This window comes from Micropterus salmoides, unplaced genomic scaffold, assembly GCF_014851395.1.
Source record: "Micropterus salmoides isolate LMB-PRFRI ecotype aquatic unplaced genomic scaffold, ASM1485139v1 Ms_hic_scaffold_9, whole genome shotgun sequence".
Taxonomy (NCBI): domain Eukaryota; kingdom Metazoa; phylum Chordata; class Actinopteri; order Centrarchiformes; family Centrarchidae; genus Micropterus; species Micropterus salmoides.
The window spans coordinates 32,726,237-32,749,200 of NW_024044681.1; the positions used below are offsets into that span (position 1 = coordinate 32,726,237).

General features: G+C 40.1%; 2 protein-coding genes across 2 annotated transcripts; both read right to left on the minus strand.

Annotated features, from left to right (window-relative positions):
- Positions 1–91: 91 nt before the first annotated feature.
- stt3a (STT3 oligosaccharyltransferase complex catalytic subunit A) lies at positions 92–12,262 on the minus strand. Its single transcript, XM_038707860.1, has 18 exons — positions 12,180–12,262; positions 11,252–11,372; positions 11,098–11,158; positions 10,889–11,010; positions 10,607–10,752; positions 8,446–8,536; positions 8,248–8,354; positions 8,002–8,166; positions 7,018–7,198; positions 6,682–6,837; positions 4,913–5,004; positions 4,562–4,717; positions 2,451–2,639; positions 2,171–2,287; positions 1,991–2,093; positions 1,515–1,703; positions 1,054–1,169; positions 92–461 (listed from the first exon to the last, which is right to left on the minus strand). Exons 2-18 carry the CDS (start codon positions 11,337–11,339, stop codon positions 423–425), a joined length of 2,118 nt encoding a protein of 705 aa, XP_038563788.1. The 5' UTR covers positions 11,340–11,372; positions 12,180–12,262; the 3' UTR covers positions 92–422.
- Positions 12,263–12,918: 656 nt separating this feature from the next.
- ei24 (EI24 autophagy associated transmembrane protein) lies at positions 12,919–22,186 on the minus strand. The gene is made up of 11 exons (XM_038707864.1): positions 22,043–22,186; positions 20,218–20,354; positions 19,142–19,287; positions 17,857–17,917; positions 16,488–16,554; positions 16,279–16,403; positions 15,399–15,518; positions 14,987–15,098; positions 14,784–14,895; positions 14,420–14,494; positions 12,919–14,326 (listed from the first exon to the last, which is right to left on the minus strand). Exons 2-11 carry the CDS (start codon positions 20,257–20,259, stop codon positions 14,164–14,166), a joined length of 1,023 nt encoding a protein of 340 aa, XP_038563792.1. The 5' UTR covers positions 20,260–20,354; positions 22,043–22,186; the 3' UTR covers positions 12,919–14,163.
- Between the last annotated feature and the right edge of the window lie 778 nt (positions 22,187–22,964).

The window sequence follows — 22,964 nt, forward strand, 5'->3', positions numbered from 1 at the left end:
CTGCTCTCTGGTTCAACTTTATATACAGTAGTCAACGTCAATTTATTCAGTGCATTTGAGAGGGGGGAAAAAAAGACAAATCACCATTTTATCACGTTCAATCCCACTTTAATTGATCACATTGTAAAAATCCAACACGCTCCCAAATGAACACTGCTTTCTTTCGACTGCTTCATGGTGAATTACAATTCTGACCTCAGACTGGACGTTTTGACACCAGCTCCCTCTGATCCCAGATGAGACATTTCATTATAACAAAAAAAATGAAAATCGTCCACAAAAACCTAAACAAAATCTCAGATGCAATTTTCTTCCCCCAAACCAAAAGTATAAAAAGTACTCTTTTCCAACTCATCTGCAGACCACGGGAAGGTGTTCAGTGCTGTGTGCTAAAAGGCTGTTTTTACTGCTGTCTGAAGGTTTTATGTCCTTGAAAGACCCCGGTTGTCCAGATCTTTCACCTAAGAGATGGAACACAAGACTTGGTTAGAAAGAGATGTTGAAAGGCAGCCTTGTTAAAAACAAGAATAAGCCAACCTCAGACTTCAGAAATTCTCAGTCTAATTTTAAATGTATTCCAGGTAGAGCTGTAACACTTTTTATTTCAGATTGTTTAATAGATCGATTTGGCCTCCAGAACATTAAAACAGTGACAAATACAACCACAATTTTCTAGAGCCCAGGGTGATGTCGTAATGTTCTTTTTTCTAGCCAATAGTTCAAAACCTAAAGACATTCACTTAAATTTAAGACCAAGAAACATTTGCTTGAAAAATGACCTCAAAAAATTCAAAATAGTTGTGGATTAGTTTTCTGTCAATAGACTAATTGTTGCAGCTCTTCTTCCAGGTTTAGCTGATAGAAATGTAGTTTCCCCTTCTGTTCAAGTTTCCCTCAATCTGTCATGTCTAAAACTTTGATTTCCTAAAGAAATGGTTTCAGAAGATCTGATCTAGACCAGCAAACTATTTTAGGGTTCCAACAATCCTTATCAACTGATATAAAAGGACAATATGTCAAAGACAACGCTACAGAGAAAGTCAGCCATTTTACCTTGTATATCCTAACCAGCCAGTGCTCTGTTGTGTAGGCCTCTTCCAACACGTCCAGCTCGAAGTCTTTGTTTCCAATCTCAGCATTCCTCACTCTGTCATAACCAGGTGGGCGCTCTGCAGAGAAGATTATAGTACAAAAGAGGCTGTGCAATCATATTTAATGAGAAAGACCAGCAACATCAATATTTATCCATCACTCAATGTCTCGTCTGCTGAGAGAAGCTGATCAGTATCCATTGGCTGTCCTGTTCAAAGTCTTGCTCCATGGTTTCTGTTAACATTTCTGTCTAACTCGTAAAATATTGAGTGCCATAAATGAAGGAGCTGCCTCATTAATCATACTAAACTACTAATTTTAAAAAATGCTTACATGTGGGTCATTCACAAATTTCCTCTGATTGCAAGGTAACAGCAGGTCATGCATGATGACAGATCACACTAGGCTGTAGAGTTACTCACTGGCCTCTGTGTAGACCTGTCCGAAGCGATAGTAGCACATCTTGTACATCAGGCAGTTGAGCAGGACAGGCGAGCCCTCGCGGTCCACTCTGAATTCTCCAGTGGGAGTATAGTAGTCGTGCTCCTTGATGTGTTTGCCTGTGTCTGTGCTTCCCCCAATACGGACCATCCACAGAAACTTATTGATGTCTGTGATGCAGACAAATAAATAAATTAGACAAGTGGTGCTAAAATTGCATTCCAATGTGTCTTATTCTTTTACTTTACTTTCTGTGACATCAATTACAAAGTTGGTTTTACACACCATCGCATGAAATGCCATTACATGTGAGGGTAACATTCAAATAGCATAGCTTAAGCTTTGCAAACAGACTGTTAAATCCAACTGTCTGTAGACGTGCATGTTCAAGTCAAGCTTTATTAAAAGCCACGGTGTTGTAAGTTCTGTACTGACTCTACTGATAATTGGGACGTACCATCTGAAGAATAGCCTGTCAGTCCTCCAAAGATAACCAAGACATAGCTGACATCCAGCTCCCTCATAATCTCATAGGCTCTCTCCTCTGTGGATGCCATGGCCTGCAGAACAAACAGCCCTGTCAGCAGCACGTTAAAAACACGATTAACAGAATAACCCTGAAGGTTACCCAGCTCACCTGTCCAACTCTGGAGATGTGTGTGTTGTTCCATGTGTTGTTGTCCACTAGAATGGTTCGATTAGCCATGGCCGTTATCTGATAGCCATAATCCCACCACGACATGACTTTAGCATCCTGGAAACAAAATATAAATCAAATAACTAAGTGGAAGCCCCTTGATCAATGACTATGGTGGGGAATAACCCATAACCACAATCTGTCTACAATTCAGATCATCCAAAACCCTAGTTAAGAACACCTTACTGGGTTACGTATTCTTTCTTCGTGTATGACTGACCTCAGGAGTGTTGTGGCGGAGCCAGTAGTAGGCCTCTCTGAAGTCATCAAAGATGATACGGCTCCCGTCACCTCCACGTGCCGACAAGACTATCGAGGGAGAGGAGTAGGCTTCGCTGGTCACCCATGTAGAGTGGAAGGTGTATGTAATGAGGAAGAAGGCCATGACCAGAATCATCCCACTGGCAACCTGGTAGGAATATGCAACACAGGATGTCATCAGGTTTTACTCTTCTGACTGGGACCGTCCCTGCTTTTATTCACAGAACTGAAACAAAAACATTGCTTAGGGGGGAAAAAAAAACAACTCCTCTCAAATGATTCTTTCAATGAGAGAGAACATGTGCACTACAGAGACTTTCAAGCAGAAATATCACAATGTAAAAACAGGCCTGTAAAAGTCCTCTTGCAACAGCAGCATGTATGTATGAAGACGGCTAAACGTCAGAAGCATGTAAGGATAGTGTTGAGTAATTACTCTCACTGTCAGGAGGGGGAGACAAAGGTTCCGCTCTGCAGGTTTAAAGTATTAAGGAAAAAGTACTTTTCTGTGACTGATATAAAACATATGCTAACGTAATATGCTAACATATAAAATGTTAGCATATTACAGTTGTAGCTGCTCAAGGTGGAGCTACTCTAAACCAACTTTATATACAGTTAAGTAGTTTAATCCAAACTAAGGGGTCAGGGTTCCCTCTAAAAGGGTCATAAGATAAAAGATGAGATGATACACAGCTACACAAATCCATACACATTAATTGGACTACTTTCTAATCTTTTCTCTCTTTTTGTGATATATTAGATTTGACCTCTTTTGGGCCTCAAACAGTTATTTAAATAATAAGAATTTTAGAGGGGAAATGTCTGATGGAACTACAACAACTGAGGAACATCTCACATGAAACGTGACGGGGGGCCCCGGCTAGACTAGAGAAGGTTGGGAATCACTTAATCTTTAACACTGCATTGTGTTTTTGAGCTTTTCATATGGATCATGTTTTCATGCAAAATCTTAATCTGAAAAATAGCCAGTAATGTAGCTGTAATGTGTCAATGTGGTGGAGTAAGAAATAATATTTCCCTCTAAAAAGTTATTTTTGTGAAACATATTTTAAAAGGAAATGTACAGGCTGTGTTCCAAATCCACACTACATACAGCAGGTTTTGAGTATGTAGTGTGTTCACACTGGAGTATGAATGCAATGCACAAAGCAAGACCTATGCTGTGTCTCAATTTGTATTCTTTCATGCTTATTATTAGGGGTGTCACAATTAGAAGCTCATGCAACGTTACTACGGTGTCCTCCTGCATTCTTCACAGCAGAGTTGTTTGAAACATCACTTACTACAGATAAGCCAGATAACCATAGCGATGGTGGAAATCGAAAGCTCATTTCGATCAATTTAGAATTGAAGTCATGACACCCCTAAAACCTACACTTGCTATTTCGAGTGTACAAGTGGGATATGGCAAATGCAGTGCTCTCTGAGTGCCCAGATGGTATAATGATAGTCAAAAAGTGTGGAACACTGGACACTTTCTCATCCTCAAATCATCGCCTTTTTGGCTACGTAGCAGAAGAGGAACGCTGCTGCGGGTGCTCTGGAGAACACCGCACAATGAAAATGTAAGTTATACACTATGCTATTGTCGAATAGAAGCCATCAGTATGTTCATTGGGCTAATTTGGTGGTAATGCTCTGTCCGGTTGCAATTTGCCATTAAGAAAAAGAAAGAGCAGGAGGTCGTCATTTCCAGGAAGTGCACAAAGGCCTGGTTTGATTTGAGACAACACTACCCTGTCTACAAAAGTCTGTACATAGTGAGCTACATGGAAGCGTACAAACGGAAGTATCCGCATTGAGAAACAGCAGTGCTTGCAGCTGGATTATTGTGGGTGGCGGTGAAAGAGCTCCAGACAAATCTTGTAAAACAAAACATAATTATTCACTCTTAGGAAAACGTCACTTCCTAGGAGTGTGTCCAAAGTTGCAGTTTGATTGAGAACGATTGCATGGTATACAAAATGACTAATGATGATAACAGACTGTAGACACACCCTCTAACAGCCACAATAGCACTCTGAAGCAGTCTTCCAGACCTCCTACCTCATTTTTGATGGGGTAGGTGGCGTCCTGCTGCTTCTTGCTCTTCTTGTCTGGCCGGCTGACATCCAAATTCTTCATGTAAGTGGTTAGCACCTGGGACACACCAATGCCTGACAGGATGCACATGACGGGAGCCAGCACCAACATGAGACGCACCTGAGAAGACAACGCACAAAAGCAGTTTATTAACCCATTTGATGTATAAAGTAGGTGCAAATCCACTTTCCTTAATACACATTTTTCCATTTACTTCAGTTATGTTGAATGCTGACACTGTTGAAACGTGACAAACCCCAAAAGCAAACAAAACCGCTCTCTGGAGAGTATTATACAGTAATATACAGGACGTACCATCACAGCTGAGAAGTACATGCTGGTGACCCCATACATGATGATAAAGATCCTGGCATCTGACAGGTTGTTGAAACAGTAGTAAAGACCAACTGCAAGGAAAGTGAAGGTAACGGTCAGTCAAAACCCAACAAGAACACAGTAAGCTACGTGCGTCTTTTGCATGAACGATGGAGGTGTCATCCACTATAAACCTTGTTACTCTGTGTGTTTCTGCTGATTGTACACTTACAGGGTATATACACAGGAATCCTGAAGTAAAATTCAATACCTTTTTAAAGACCTGTAACTGATTATATCAGCCACACACCTTTAAAAAGGGACATTTGAGGTTTTAAAAAGGAATTTAAATATATTAATAACATATTTATTGCCTATATGTCATCAGGTTGTAACGCCACCTAAAAATTGAGGCATTCTCCAACTTTCTCAGCTGCCTATAACAGCCTGTATGGGCCAACTGTTCTCTATGTGAAGGACTGGTCAGATTTCCTGCGAAAAGCAACTGTCTTACATAAGCTATGTCGTTTATGTACGTAACATTACAGCAAATCATGTGAAACAGTGTCATTTTGTGTTTTAGTTGGTTTAAACTATATAATGTGAGCTTGCCTGCAATGAAATGTGTGATAACTTTCATCGACCACTTGATCAATACAACAAAAATCAAACAGGCCAGGAGGGAACAAAGATGAAGAGAACTGAGTGATGAATAATGTAAGTAGTGTAGGCGCTGTAGCACAAGCACAACCTGGAGGAGGAACTAGTCTAAATGACTGGATTAGTATAACATTAAATTGAAAGTATGTTGTTAATTTAATGGTAAACTGTAAGTCTGATACTAATATATTCATTATGTTACTATATTCAATATTATTTTATATAATAGTATATAACTTACCACTAGTATAATATTAATTGAAATTACCGCCGTTTCAGTTTGGGTTTGTTTTTTTATTCATTAACTTTGTACAAGAAAAATGCTCTAGGCTACATGATAATCTCTAACCTTGATTTTGGGCAGGCTACTAACTCGTCAATAATCATAACTGTTTATGCAGAACACTGAGTTCAACATTTATAAAGTTTGTTGCAGCACATCAAGCTTTTTTTTTTTTTTTTAAATCCCACTCCATCCAGGCTGTGACTGATCTGTTCACAAAAAAAAAAAGTAGTACCTAGAAGAAGTACCTTTCCTTGACATTCAGTAAACAAATGTGGTGATAATCAATGAGCACAGCAAAGTGTCTGAGAAGGAACCAAAGAGGTGGATGCATAATTCGGCAGATCAGATTTTGTAGGCAGAATTCGGCACACCACCAGCCAACCGGGTTAATCCCATTACTCCTGATCGCCACTCCGACTATGTTATGGACAAAAAGCATTGCGGGTCCGGCAGGGTGTGAGGTTACGGTTGGTTGTACTCGTAAATCATTTTCCTGTTTCGCACAGATCTATTTTTTTTTTGGACCATTTAAGAGTGAAATAGGCACACAGTAGATCCCTGCGCCTAACGTTACATAAACAACTCACACAGTCGCTACTGACTGCCTGTCTGGTATTTTTGGCTATGCATTACAAATAAATACATTCACCTACTATTTTAGCAAACAAACTTTTGGACAAACAGGACTTTCTCATTGAAAAAAAATATATCTTTAAAATACCTTGTTAAATGGTGATTAAGACTTTTTAATACTTTTTAATGGCCTTAAATTTTGGAAAATTTATTTATTACCTTTTAAGACCCCACAGACACCCTGACTTACCTGGGAACATAAAAACCAGCAGCTGGAGGTCAAAGTAGTATGAGGACCAGGTTGTGGGCTGGTGCTCAGAGACTGAGGCGATGATGGGAATGTTATTCTTGGCATAGGAGGGGTCCAGCAGGGAGTAGAAACGACCAGTCCACGGAGAGATCTTACCTGAGAGAAATATACTTTTGGTCAGTCAGGGTCCAAAGCAAAACAACTTATGAGTTTCTCATTGAAAAGAAACGAAAAGGTAGGGAGGAGGTGAAGCAAACTTTAAAAAAATTCCCCCCCCTCCCCCCTCAATCCACTACCTTGCCAATGTATCAACTTGCACATCTTGTCATCTCTTACCAGTCAGCATGAGAACAGTGCCCACAGACAGCAGGACGAAGCCCACCAGGGAGATGACGCTCTTGAACAGCACTTCAAATTGCTGGGCATTGAGTTTGCTGCGCAGGTAGTCCACAAAGGCATGAATCTGGCACAAGCCAAACATGCCAAAGGCTGCCATGTGCTCTGATGACTGCACCGGCTGGTATATGAGAGAAGAGAGACAGTCAGGTGAACTCAAAACACAGCGAAACGTCTTTTTCACGATCTGACTTTTGTATCTTCTTTGGCCTAGATGATGACTGACCTAGACAAATCAGGCAAGATGTCTTTCTTTTCTGGACCCTATGTCTGAAATAGGGATGCAGCGATTACCGGATTTCACTATTAACCGTGCTTTAATTAATCGTAAAGGCTCCGCTACACTGAGTGTTTCTGTTGCACGAAACGAAAACAAACTTACACAAGCGGTGCACCAGCTTAAAGTGCCGTGCTTATCAGATACATGGAGGCAACTACTGTACACTGGCTAAACTATGGCAGAGGGACCAAAAATGTGACGCTTCATTTCCACCAAAGAAACGTCTGAAGTCGGAGCATTCCAGGTACACCAAGACTGACCAGGGCGTTACTGGAGATGACGGATCACCCGTTCAAAAACTTGCCGTTAAAAGGTTTCCTGCTACATTAAATTTGATGCAGCACCTGCAGGGATCACCACCCAGCTTTGCACATCCAAGTAAAGGTAATACATAATAACTGAGTTAAATAACGTGGCAAGTTGGTAGGTAAATAAAAAAAAAATAATCTACTTAAGTCATTACTAGTGTTGTGAAATTAATTAATTCATAATAATTGTGATAATCATGAAACCGTGATTATTCCTCAGACTATAATCGTTCCAACAAAATCTGTTCGTTGCATCCCTAGTCTGAAATGATTTTAAAGTCGAGGCACGACCAGAGTAACCTATGTGATATATGATTAGTACTTTTTCCATCTTACCTGGAAACCAACAAAAGAGATCTGCATGGAAAGGATGGTTCCCAGACAGTAGACTGTGCAGTAAGCCACATAGATGCGGTGAGAGAATCGGCCTGTGAGCATCAGAACCAGGACGTGGAGGGGGATAAGGTTGATCAGGAACACGTAGCCACCCCAAGATGAAACCTAGTAACACAAACACCTGATCAGGTCTCTGGAAACTCTGAATTAACTCCGTAAAACAAATACATTTTTAGATCTCCTCACCATGTAGAAGTAGGCCAGTGCGCATATGGCTGACCAGTACACAGACCCAGTTTTGACAGCCTTGATCCACATGTAATAGGTCAACAGCATACAGAAGATGGCAATACCTGATTAGGACAGCACAGAGGCATTTCATTAACAAACTGTTTTTTGTGATGTGATCTTTAAATAGCACTGTTTTGCACATCAGGTGTATACCTTCATTATCATAGGAGCCAGCAACAGAACGAGAGATATAACCAGGCACCACTGCAATCATGGCAGCAGCCAGGAGCCCAGCGCCTGCATCCTACAAAGGCAAAGGCATTTAGTGGCAACAGGGTGTAAGTTCATACTTCTTGATGTTCTATTAATTAAAGCATATAAAAACGCATGCACAACATTCAACAGAAAAACGTCCTCATCTAAGGGTGGCACCTTCCAGTAAGGCTACTAATAAAATTCTAAAAAAAAAATAAAAAAATTAAAAAAAAGGGGGGCACTCCACGCCAGTCAACCTGGCATGCTTGCTGTTACAAACCAGATCAAATTGACAATAACAACCAATACTGCTGGCAGGATAATAGGTCTGCCCACGCCCAACCTCTCAGAACTGTAAGGCCATCATACGCATTAAAAGAACATTAGCACAGGACATCACACCCCCACTAAATCGCCACTTCGATCTACTACCCTCTGGTGCAGGTACAGGTCCCTGAGGCACAGAAGGGCTTGTTTTGGCAAAAGCCTGGTACCCGCAGCCATAGCAGCCCTGAACAAGGTCTCTCAATGAGGACACTAGGAGTCTTGCTTTCACTTGGTGAACATTTGTTGGGAAATTATATGTGGGGAGGATAATGTTGATGTACAGTGTTGTGAAAAAGAATTCCCCCCCCAAAGACAAAGTCTAATTTAATCTGTGAAATCAGTTGTCTAACTCCGACAGGACTCAAGACTCATGGCGCCTGTACCACGAAAGAGGATTTGAGCTTATCCAGATAACTTCAGGTTAACCCTGGGTTTTCAGTACCACAAAAGTGGTTCACTTCTTACCAGGGGGAAATTGCCATGGTAACTTATGCTGAACGGCTAACCTGCTCCGAGATCTACTCCATAAATATAGGCTGCTTTTATGTTTGCTGCTGTGATGCTGAGAAACCTTTGTAAAGCCTATCATCTTACAGAGACTTAAAGGCCTACTTTTAAGATCTGACAGTAAGCCTACTGCTTTGAATTATGTTTTAGATTTAAATTTATTTTTTTTTTATTTGCTCCCAAGTCTGTTCACTCATCCTCAAACACCCTGTTGTGTATGCAAGTGCACTGCATTTTCCTGCCTTTTTTTACATTGTGTTTACAAACTTATCGCAGCCGATTGGTGCCCACCAAACGGGACAAAACATACCTCGATGCCCGTTGCGGAACATTCAATCCAAAAACATTGCAAACCTGTGCTAAATGTTTTGAGATTGAACTCGCCCCTGGTACATGCTTCAGGTCTTGGCCAATCAGAAGACAGCGGGCTTTGAGACAGGAGCATCTACAGCTTGTTTCAGACAGAGGCTGAAATGAGGGCCTACATGAAGGGCCAGTATAAGATAGAATTTTTTAAATTTATTTTTTTACTTTGAATCATGCAAAGCTGCTATACAGGAGTCACAGATCTACAATATAGGACTGGAAATGCAGTATAATGGGTCTCCTTTAATGTTGAAAAGCCGCCAACACAGCCGAGCTGAATGAATAATTCCAAAATTGTCATACACAACATAAGAACACACTTAAGCAACATATTCATAGTATATATCTGTTAACTTTGGCATTCACACCGTCTCCATTTTCTATCTTGCTGCATGTATCAGCTGCAGTCACTTCAGACGGTTGTATTTGCCTAATATTACAGTTTGTGCTTTTTTGTAAAATATGCCGCTCTGCAACCAGTAGACTTGTCCATGTTCGCACTCATGGCTGGAATGGGAAAGCCTGAGTTGACTTTGTTAGGGTTAGAGAAGCCTGATAACGATAAAGATATCCCGGGTATGTTGAACTTGCTTTGTAGTAAAGGCCCCAGAGCCTCATTTACTAACTGGTGACATGGAGTTTAGAATCTGTGGGCATTTACTAACGAAACACACTACTAAGTTGTACCAATAGAACTTAACCCACACTATAAACAACAAGTAAAGATATCTCAGACTCTGCTGCTTTGATTTAGTCACTTCCACTTTTTTTTGTCTGACCCCGGGGTCCCCCCTTTTAATAAAAGTGCAAAGCTAAAATCACTAGAGTGCCCCCTAACAGAAAAACATCTTTGCATTTTAATATATTAAGAGTTTATAACCTTAAATGACAGTTTCTTGTGTATCTTGTGATTTTTTACCTTTAACTCCTTGGTAAAGTGGTAGGTGACTATGGACGTGAAGGAAGAGAACAAGGGAGCCAGGAAGACACAGACATTACGGATGTCAATGGTGATGTGGAAAAAATGTAGGACATGGTACAGGACGGCAGAGGTGATCATCAGTCCTGTAAGAGAAAAGAGCGGGAGACAAGATTTGAACTTGTATACTTTTTATATATATAAAAAAAAAAAAAGGCCAGAATGAAGTTTAAGCCCACACTCATCTACTCGTACTGCTCTCTAATAGTTTATGATTCCTACCTGGATAAATGGTACCACCAATGATCCTCCCCAGAGGATACCATGCCCTGTCGTCAAACCAGTTGTGAAACTTATAAAACCCTTCTTCTGCCAGGAAGCGGGTGGTACGGTAGTTGAAGTACCTGAAGGTGAGATGGAGGCGAGACATTACTTTAAAGGAGGGAAATCTACTCTATCTAGGAAACAACCACGACACAAGTAGCACTTACGGATCAAACTCATGGATGACACTTTCAAACCTCAAGACGGAAAAGAGTCTGGTGGAGAATGCTGAAGAGAAGGAAAAGCGCATGGATCAATGTATTACGTTTGTTTTTAGTATTAGGGAGACAATGTTGTAGGCAATGGCATTAGAGAACTCACAGAGGACAGCGGCCATAGACAGGATGAGCAGCTTCAGCAGTGTGTCCTGTTTCTCATAGGACAAACGCAGGAAGCCCAGCTTGGTCATTTTGGCGAGATTAGGGACAGCTCACCGTACTACCTAATGGGAGGAAGACACATTGTAAGACTTAGAGGAACCCATAGGAGGACTGTGGAGACAAGTCCAAAACTGCCTGCTATAATTTTCAGTTTTAGATAAACATCCTGCAAAATAAGAAAATCTTTTCTAGGTCAGGTTTTAACCAAGCCAGATGCTCAGAAAAAGAAATCAAAAAGTCTTCCAACTGAGAGTCAACTGCCATGTCCAGTCCAACCAGATAAGGCCACGCACTAAGCTGTGGCGTCAGGAACCAGGAAGCACCCACTCTGGAAAACTTCTGCAGGAATTTGTGCCCGTTTTCTTCAGATTTTGGAAGTTTTACCGAAGCGAAAACCCCAAACCACCGAGCTCAACAGCGCTCTAATCAATGCTAACTTTCATTGCAGTAACGTTAAGTTACTATCTGAGCAAGCCTCCTGCATGCTGACAGTTAACCAACCTTTCTAACACCACAGAGCCAGGAAATGAACAGCAGCCAACATTTGTTAACTAGCCATTAACACGCATCGTGTTCACATTTAAAATAAATACAAGCATTGTTATAGATTATACAGCATCTTATAGCCAGTCAGCATCAGGCCGGCTAGTGTTGATGCGGCTTTCATCCAGTTAAAAGTGTGACTAGCTAGCAATGCTAACCTGCTAGCTGCTGTATAATGTGCACTCTTGCGCCGCGACCCCCCTCTAACTTATTTTGGAAATATCTGCTACTCCTTTATATATGGCAGCCGGACAACAGCCTTAAATAATAATTAGTGCTCCTAAATGAGCTACCAGGTTTAATATTTAGTGTTCATTAACACTCACCCGCTCCGCTCCTGCTACTCATACACTATTCTCACTCAACCTTCACTGTGAACTAGTCCCGCCCACACCACGCCACCGTGCACGTTTATTGGTTGAGCGTCAGTCAACAGTTACCCGACATAAATCTGATTGGTTTCTTGGCTGTCATTCACCTTTGGTTCCCTGCCTTGCCGCTGTAGTGTAGTGACGTGTCCTTAGTGAGGAAAGGCAACGTGTCGTCCCCTACTGGCGCAAAACTCTCAATACAAAATCATTTCAGTGATGAAGCCAGTCAAAACAGAAACATGTAATAACTGTTAACAACATTGTACCAATATAACATTGACACCGCCATTTACAAGCTAAAGGGCAGTATACTGTATGAAAGTATGCAGTCCTAACATTTTTCCTTTGTTAATCTGTCTCCTGTTTGGACATGGAACAAGCTCCACTACATAGGTTGTTCAATGTAAACTATGAGTGGAGAAAAATAATAATACATTTATATATATATATATTTTTTTTTTTTATATATATTGCATCGTTACAGCTGCTCATTTGCAAAAATAAGTGATCTGCTGTCTGTTTGTCCTAAGGGTAAAACAACATTCCACATCCCTCTGCAGTTACTAGTTTCAATGTGACCACTAGATTATTTCTCAAAAACTGCCATCTTCTTCATGCTCATCTTATCACTGAGTTTGGAATGTCCTGTCTCGTCTTCTCCATGGTAGCAAAACCCCAAAGACAGTGATCAAAATATTGAATACTGACCAATTTTATTGAAATTAGACGTATTACTTTTACAAAACCTCAATTACATATATCAGTCTGCACAAACACTATCTCTGCTTACAATAATTGCACACTATTTCAAAAATCATGGCCTTTCCTCATGGCCATGAGCTCTGATGAGTGAAATAAAGTTGGTGACTGGGTCGTTGCGTGGTGGTGGGCTTCTGGTTGAACATTCAGGATGTATTATTATATTTACAGCACTAAAACCAAACAGCCAATGATCTATAGGGACCAACTGTATTTGCTTCAGCGCTCTGTGGGAAAACTAGAGCAAGCAGACATAAAGACTCCATCCTTTATTACAGAGTTTAGTGGTTGAAGTGAAATAAACAAAACATAGATGCAGCAGTTTGGCAGTGTCATCTCACCTACTAAATTCACACGGGCTGAAAATGCTTAGGCAGCTTTTCCTTTGCTGGTGTCACCCTGTGATTTCCAACATGTACATCTCATCAGACACTGGGGTGAGATTTTAATTTGGGATGAGACGCCAGACAAACCTTTAGTCAACACACGGCAAGAGTGACTTTGTTATTTGGTTTCCGTTACTAAAATGTCACCAATCCTTTTTATAGCAGCTCTTGAACTGATTTGTCTATTCTACTAAAAACAAAGCTCTTACAGGATAAAAAAGCCTCCCTTTTCAACTACACAAGGTTATTCCTGGAACTGCTAGGACACTATATTTTGACAGAGAAACATCCATGTGCAAGAAAGCATTCAACCTGTGAGGAAGGAATGTGACTTGCAATATCAAGAAAACATGTAGTGTAGGTAAAAACAAGACCGTGCTTTCCTTCTGGATGCGAACAAGCCCTTCCAAAGTTAAAAAAATCCTTCTTTAGTCACACGTTTGCTTAAACATATTAAAACTACATCATTTCTTGTGTTGTTATTTATAAACAAAGAGTCACTCAAATGGCACATTATCCAAAAAAAGAAAAGAAAAATCAGTGAATGAAAATTCACAAAAGAAAACAAGTCAAGAGCGTAAGAGTGTATAATGTGTTACGAGTGTGAGGCACAGGGAAGTCGATTTTTGTGTCACACTAAAAACGTGTCTGGTGGGTGCTGCAAAAGAATAACCAAAGGGCCAGAAATTAGATAAAAACATGTAAACCCTTTGTCCTAAACCACTTATCGTCTTCATTAAGGGAAACTGCATTGAGTGAAGCTACTGCTTTCCTGTCTCCTTCAAGTGGCTCCATCATTGGGTGGGCAGCGGTCTCTGGCGGGTCGGGGAAGTATGGGGGGATGACAGCCTCTCAGAGGAAGTGGACGATGTCAGGGAGGACTGCAGGTGGACCGTCTTGTGGAAAAGCTTGTTGCTGATCAGCACAACCAGGGAGAAGAGGCGCAGCTGGAAGTGGCTGACAGAGTGGAACACACAAACGTGAGCAGTGAGCCATGCATTGAAAGAAAATATTTTTTGAGGTAAACTATTGTCTTTATTTCACACTCACTACAGCTTTGTTGGCGTCTTGGCCTCATTAGCGCTGATGATGAATAGAGGGAAGAGGATGGAGAACAAGCAGCCACTAGGTAGAAAAGAAAGAACAAGGATACGTCAGACCACAGACAACCGGAGGTCTGCCTTCCAGAGTTAAAAAAAGAGCCCCTCTTTCATCCAATGTATTTGGACAAGCAACAAAGCCTAGCAAAATATTCATAGACACACATCTCCATTAACTTTGTTATAACATTTTGTTTGCCTTATTACCATCTCACAAATATATTTTGGCGTATACTGAAGTAGTATCAAGTTGGTATCAATGTTAACAAATCTGTCAGTTATTTTCTTGATTAATCAAGAATTACAAGTCTTACCTGATGATGTATGAGGAGGGCAGAGCGGTCAGCAGAGCCATGGGCAAACCAAAGCCGAAGTAATAGGGCCAGTTCCTCTCAATATTGGACAGCCGTTGGTGCATCTCAATGCCTCAAACAAACATAACCAGCCACATTTCTGTTCTGAGTTCTCCATTCAATCCAGTTTATTTAGTTTGGGTGTAGAATGTAATGCACCTCACCATGGTTGAACCAGCGATACTCAAAGCAGTACAGGGAGTAGAGCAGAGACATGTGGAGGAGGCTAACCATCTGTCCAATGGCATCGATGGGGAAGAGGCTAACAATCATTCCCTAGAAGACCATCAGAATACACAATGCGATTTTATTCAACAAGAGAGAGACATGTGTGCATTATCATCGCATTAGCTTTAACTTAGAGAGTAGAGATTTTGTTTTATTTGTCAGAAATCAATGCAGATCAAGCTATAACAACAGCCCTCTTTACCACTTTCCAAAACAATAAAAAAACAAAAAACAACCCCACCCAGTGTGACGCCATGAAGCTTTTTATATATTCAGAACACTTTCTGAATTGCCTTAAGTCTAGGAATGAAATGACGAAAAACAAGGTATCAGTCGGCAAAATTGTACCTGAATGAGGAAGAGTGCCTGGAGGAGGAGGTTAAAGAGCATATCCGCGATGATCTTACTGACACTGGGGAACGGCTGTGCTTTACATCCAGATACTTCAAATGCTAGGTCAGCTATATCCTGCAACAGAGAATAACACGCTGACATATATATCTGTGTCAAACTGTAACAAACTAATTAATAGATGCTTTCACCAGAAAAAAAGACACGCAGACATACAAACACAAACTTTGGAACACAGATGTCTTTTAACAATATTTAAATATTATAATAATAATACATTTAATTTGTAATGCACTTTATATTTACACAAATCCCAATGTGCTACATGATAAAACAGGTAAGTGCTAAAAATAAAAATGGAGAGAATGAAAATAAAAAATAAAAGTGTATGTATTCAGTACTGTTGTGTCCTGACAGCTGCTGCGTCCTGCAGATGCTTCATAACAAAAGCCCTTCAGCGATGCCTCTTGCCTCATACCTTGTTTTGACCAGCTGGTAGTCTTTTGTGAATTTTAATTCACAGGAGTTCAACTGAATGTTCTGACTTCAGCTCAATTCCATCTAGATCTACAGGGGATACCCTCCTTTTATTGGTGTATTTTTGTTAAAGGATCTGTTTGAAACATTGCACAGGGACAATGGACTTGATTTTTGACATCAGTTGTATTTTACTGAAATCTCTATTACAAGTCATATTACAGGGACAATATAATAGATACATTATGCAGACTTAAACAACATGTCACCAAACCCATTAAGACCCCTAAAAAGGATGCAATTTTGATAACTTTATGGTATGTCAGACTCTGTAATAGATTGTAAGGCCACCTAATGTTGCATCATCACATCATTACAGACTAGAAAAGCAGGGTCTAACCTGGAACCAGATGGCGTTGACTATCTTGCTGAGGACGAACAGAGGGAGAACCCAGAGAGCACTGAAGACAGAGGTCAGGATGAACTCTAACCAGGACCACACGCTGCCATGGAGGGAGGGGTCACCTGGAGCAAAGGAAGACAGCTTATTGACTGACAGGTTCGTCAAGCCAGTGAACCTGCCCCGGAATAACAAGTGGCCATACGTACCAATGATTTTTGCTGTTAGAGTCTGCAGCAGTGGAATAAACACCCGGTAGAAGAGAAACAGACTGAGCTGGAGAGAGAAAATGAAATGCTTGAGTTACTCTTTAAGCCATGCTCCCACATATAATACGATTTTTAAAATCTGGTATTTGGCTTTGATTGTTTCAGGGACATTAAACATTAAAGGTTACATCAACCTTAAAAATTACACAATCTGGAAATTAAAATCAAATAGAAAAAGACGTAAAAGCATTTATATAATATACATTTAAAAAAAAATTTCTGGTATCTGCAGACATCACCCAAAGGATTAGCGGCCAAACAACATAGGTGTAGCAGAGTTGGTTATCTGAGAGATCATGTCTTTAGCTAATCTTTACAACCCTGTTTCCAAAAAAGTTGGCACACTGTGTAAAATGTAAATAAAAACAAACCGTGATGATGTGCAAAACATTGAAACCCCATATTAAGTAAAAAAAAAAACAACACAAAGACAACTTATAGAAGAAATCTCTGTACACAAGGGTCAAGGCTGAAAACCAACATTGGATGGCCGTGACCTTCGGGCCTCAGACGGCACTGCATCAAAAACAGACAGGATTCTGTAGCGGACATCACTGCATGGGCTGAGGAACACTTCCAAAAACCATCGTCTGTGAACACAGCTCGTCACCGCATCCACAAATTTCACAAAGTTGTAACTCTAACATGCACCAGATCCAGAAATGCTGCCGCCTTCTGTGGACCCCAACTTATTTAAGATGGACGAGGCAAAGTGGAAAACAGTCCTGTGGTCTGACGAGTCAAAATTTGAAATTCTGTTTGGAAATCATAGACGTCCTCCAGGCTTGTTATGATGGTATGGGGGTGCATTAGTGCACGTGCCATGGGTAACCTGCACCATTAATGATGAACAATATATACAGGTTTTGGAGCAACATATGCTGGTGATGCTGCAGAGTGGTAAATATGACCCTGTCCCAACTTTTTTGAATTGTGTTGCTTGTATCAAATTCAAAATGGGCTTATCATTTTCCAATAACACACATTTCTCAGTTTCAACATTTGATAAGTTGTCTTTGTGTTATTTTCAATAAAATATGGGGTGAGTTTTGCACATCATCACATTTTGTTTTTATTTACATTTTATACAGCATGCAAACTTTTTAGGAAACAGGGTTGTACAAGAAGAACAACTTGTCCGACAAAATTGTCCAGAAGCTAAACAATAACTTTGGGACAACACACGGCTAAGAAAACTACCATCCAGAAGCAGCAGTGCCACAGACACTCAAAACCTGCAGCTGTATTATTGCTGTAGTATTCAGTAGCCTGTGAGTGACAAGGCTGTAACACTAGGTGAATATCTTACCCAGAACACTCCTCCATTCCAGGCACAGCACTGAAAAATCCTGCTGGCTACTTTGGGTTCACTAAAAGAGAGAATAAATAATGACAATGTCCATCACTGCTGAATATTGAAATTATAGTTTGGTTTCACTTTAAAGAGGTGGTATTATGCTCATTTTAAGTTTCATAATCTTATTTATGGGTTGTACCAGAACAGGTTTACATTGTTTAATTAAAAAAGAAACACCATATTTTTGCACATTGCTGCAGCTCCTCTTTTCACCTTGTGTTGAAGGCTTCGTTTTAGCTATGGAGTAATGCATCTTGTCTCTAAATGATCTTTGTTGGGAGTTGCACATGCGCAGTTCCTAGTTAAGGACTACTAGCCAATCAGAAGCAGAGAAAGGCAGGTCAGTGAGAAGACGGTAAACAGCTTCGGTTCAGCTGGACATGTTGCCGACCAGCTTGGCAACGTGGACTGGAGCAAGAGTTTCAGAGTGGTGAGTTATTAATCTGTAACAAAAGTATCTTTTATCCATAAAGTTTTAACTGAGCTCTGTCTCTACATCACAGTAACAACTTTATGTCCACTGACTGCCTGGAGGGTAGCTAGTGTTTGGAAGGGAGAGGAGAGTTGTGTGCTGCAGCTCACTGTTTTTCCACCTGTTATTGAGGGCGTGTTGGAGTCGCCGCTTGGCGAGAGTTATATGAGGCGCATTTAGCTTTCATCCCTGTGACGTCACAGGGATTACTCGTTTGGACTACAAACGAGTTGTTTTCAGGCAGATCAGAGCAGAGTTTTCTGTGGGAGATGGGAACTCCCTTTGGGCTGGACATTGGGCTTTTTCACTTTGCAAACCTATTACATGCACATAAAAGGTATATAACTCACTAAAGGAGAGGGAAAAAGCCAAAAAGCATAATAGTACCTCTTTAATTTCACTTCTACTACGTAACCAGAGTAAGACAAGTTAATGGATGCTGTTACCATGTCTGTGCTTGCACTGAAGGTATTTGGAACAATGTTTTTTTATTTACAGTTATGTAACAGTTGGCAGCTCTATTGAAATGAGGAGATATTAGAGCTGCATAGATCCATACCTGCTCCAAATAAACATGTTGTTATTTACACCTTCACAAAGTTATTTTCATTATTCACAGTAATATGAGAATATAGAGAAATGCGATTTGGTTGAGCTGAGTTCAGCACTTACCTGAGGGGCTTGCATTTCCAGCTTTTTTTTAAAAGCTCATAAATAGCAATGATGGCTCTGGCTAGGTAAGATAAAGTTTTTCTTTTGACTTACTTGTCCGGTTTGCGCTCCTCACTCTGTGCCCGTCTCTGTGCCAGGGCCCCGCTGGCCCTTCTCCTCCGCTGCTCTTCTCTTTTCTGCTGGATGCGGGCATCCAGCTTGGAGATTGTTCCAATCCCCAATATGGAGTCCTTGATCCCCTAAAGAACCCACATCGAGAGAGAATGTGTTTGTTTCTAACTTGACATAGAAAAATGCCCTCCCCCAATGTTGTGAATTTTGGTAATTTGTTTATTTAAGTACTTGTTTTTATGTTATTGAGGTCATAGTGGGTGGTGGTGGTACTGGACTGCATTACATTGAAAGGTATTTATAATATTTTTTCCCCCACTGCATTTACAGAGATATGAGGATGACAAAATATTACACCTTTCTATATAGGTGTACCTAACAAAGTAGCAAGTGAATGTATGTCTCTTCTATTTCAAAATAAAGCTAAATGGGTCCATTAGTAGTAATGTTTTCATACCTTTCTGACATTTCACCAGGGTATATACAGTATATGACACTATTTGTAATAAAAAGAAAAGAAAAATCACAAAGCTGAACTGCTTACCATAGAAGTCCTTGTAGCATGTACGGCATTGTCTAGCCTACAATGTTGTGTGTCTAATATGCAATTAGCCTACTTAGACAAGCCTTACTGGGTTTAAATACTTATGGCTCATAGAATATTGGTCCGATAGAGAATAAGCACTATTAATCCATATATTCTTGCTGGAGGACGAGATGACAGCGAATAAAGGCTGCAGCTAAAGCTCCCGTGTGTGTTGTTTACCAACTGCTGGAAAAGTGAAGGGGGTTATTGCATTGTTGCGTTGTTCTCATGGCGTCACCCACCTACATTAAGGGGGTACACTACAATAACATCATCTCAATACAGCATCTCTGTATCAATTTAATAGAAAGAGGAGTGTCTGTATTTTTGACGGTATTAAAAGTCATATCCTGGTATACAAGCCTGTCCATTAGTTGAAATGCATGGATCTGTTTCACTGTGTCAATGATCTACACCTTTGTGCCTCGTATCATAGCTTATGTGTGACTACAGTGCGTGTGTGTTTGCTAACCGTCGCAACATTACGGAGGAAAGCCCTGACGCTGTCTGTCATCTCTGGACCAGCTGCAGATCCATCAACTGCAGAAGGAGGGGGGGCTGGTGACCTGGTGGTCAGCTCTCATGGCAGGGAGGGGCTCACCCAGTAACCTGCCACAACCAAAAACCAAGGAAACAAAATGAGGACAAGAGCAAGCAGGTGGAGCTTTGTCTAGAAATTTACAATAACCTCTAAAACGCAGATCTGAACAGTAATAGTCACCTTAATCCCCCCAACCCCGCCCATGACTGCTTTATTGTTAAAATAATCAACTTTAGTACTTTAAGAAATAGTGATCTTGGTATTTTCATATTTTCTAAGTTTTTCATGTGCCTACACAAGGCTCAAACCCTTCAGTATTATTATTTTACTTCAAGGAATGAAAAACCCTTCTAGCCTTAAGGCTGTTTGCTGGCACCTTTTTCCATATGTGGAATATTACATCGGATGTAACTTGAGGGTTCAACCAATGTGTGTTTTTCAAGGGTGATACCAGTATTCCTTCATAAAATCTTATGGGTTTTTGGGTCAAAAATTGCTTTAAAAAGGGGAGACAGTTAAAAAGCCTCAAACAACATTTAGAGCCCAAGGAGAGCGTAGACTATATTCTCCAAGGAACCCCTTGACAACTTTATAATTTACTCCTAAATAATATCTCAATCAACCCACAACGTTAGATAAAACATAATGCTAAAGTAGGGCCGGGCGATATGGCCAAAAATGTTATCACGATATAAACATTTCATATTATTCGATATCGATAATTATCACGATATGTCAAATAATTATTTCTTAAGCTTAAAGGCTGATTTTTGCTCCTGAGTGAAAATTTAAGAAACCAGATGGTTAATTATGTAGTTAAACTCTTCTTTATAGTCAGAATGTGACAAACAGTGGATCACAACAAATCTGAGGCAGAACATTCAAAACTATTTTGATAAAATCTTTTTCAACAAATATTAGTAAATCTTTTCAGTCCCTATTCCTCAACAAAATAAATATTTTAAACCAAATATTTATTGACGATATATTGAACATTTATTATATTGATATTGAGGAAAATTATATTGCGATAATTATCATTATTGTTTTATTGCCCAGCCCTATGCTAAAGTGACTTTGATACTATGAAAACTATCGATGGACCTTTAGGATCTAAAAGTTTAATGTAGAACAAACAAATCAAACAGGATCATGATAAGTGTAAAAAGGGGGTCCAACAGGATCTGACCTTATTAGCTGACCTAACTGAAAGTAGGGAAGCATAGCTAATGTATGTGTAATATAAATGCCGCTATTATCTGCTTTCTTTATCAACAAACCAATGCGTTTGTCTGCATGAGTAACAAGAGCAACGTCACCTGTATTCCCAAACAGACTCTGTTAATTACACAAGTTTTGTACCAAGGTGGAAGTGAAACGTTAATTCAGCCAGCGTCTCTAGCTCATGCTGTTTGTGCAAGTTAGCGTTAACGTTAGCAAGCTGACTCAGTGGGTTAGCTCGCATATGCAAAAGCGAACAGTCAGTGTTTGCTGGCTCTGTCTGGCCTGCCGACAAGTCTTAACAATCGCATATGTGAACTTATAAAGCTCGTGTGGTCTGCACGATGCCTCCGGTCTCACAATCTTTTACTTTCGTTTGTTTGTTTAGTGCTCTGCTAGCTTGTCTGTCTGTGTTGCTAGCTAACTGTTCACCTCAACAACTATTTTAACTGTTGGGTTTATCGTCAAGACAGCATCTCAACAAGCGTGTAAAGTCAGAGACAGAGCACACAGTTAGCCGCGGTGTCTTCCTTACCTCATGCGACTCGCTCAGGGTTATATTAACTCCGTTAATTATTTCTTTTGCCCTCTTAATGTGACAACAAAAACAGTAGATACTACGTGCGGCCAGGGCCGTGGAAAACACATTGCGCAAGCTCCGACTTCTAAGGAACATGGGAAGTGTAGTCCTGCTAATTGGAGGGGGAAGAGAGAGGAAGGGAACGTCTTGTTAACCTCATTACTGTTTTTAAGAGGGAAATTGCGCATTAAAACAATGATTGGAAACGTTTGTGTATGATTGCATTATGTTATTCAAAATGCATTCAGTTAACATTTTTATACAGTCTGTGGTTGACACTTGACATATACACTATCTCACAATATATGTGAAAAGATATGCATCGGATAATAAAGATAATCAAATATTTACAAAAATGTGAGGGGTGTACATACTTTTGTGAGATTCTGTATACATACCCTATAATTAAGACTTTAGTGATGCTTTGTTTTTGTTTTGTCCCTATGTCGGGTCATGCCCTTTCTGATATTTGATATTTGTATATGTTGGATTGTTGTTTTTTTTTTTTATGTCTGCAATATAGGCTATAGAAAATATAGGCTATAGAAAATATAGGCTTAGAAAAAATGTCACCAGCTGTTTTTTCGTTTTTGTTTTTATTGGGTTTTTTTGTGTTTGTTTTACACTTACAGATGCTGATATAATAAGCTTTAAATGGTTAACATAAGTATGTTTATATTTTCATGAACTCTTGTGTTTGAAGAAACGATATGTTTTTATAAATCAATATTACTATCTGGAAAATAATTATAGGCTATTGGAAGTCATTTCGTCATTTTCACCTACTTTTTTTGCTAGACCGATGAGTAACACGGACACAACCAAACCCTGTTAATAAGGTGTGTTAGATTTCCATGGCTCTGCACAGGGGCACTCC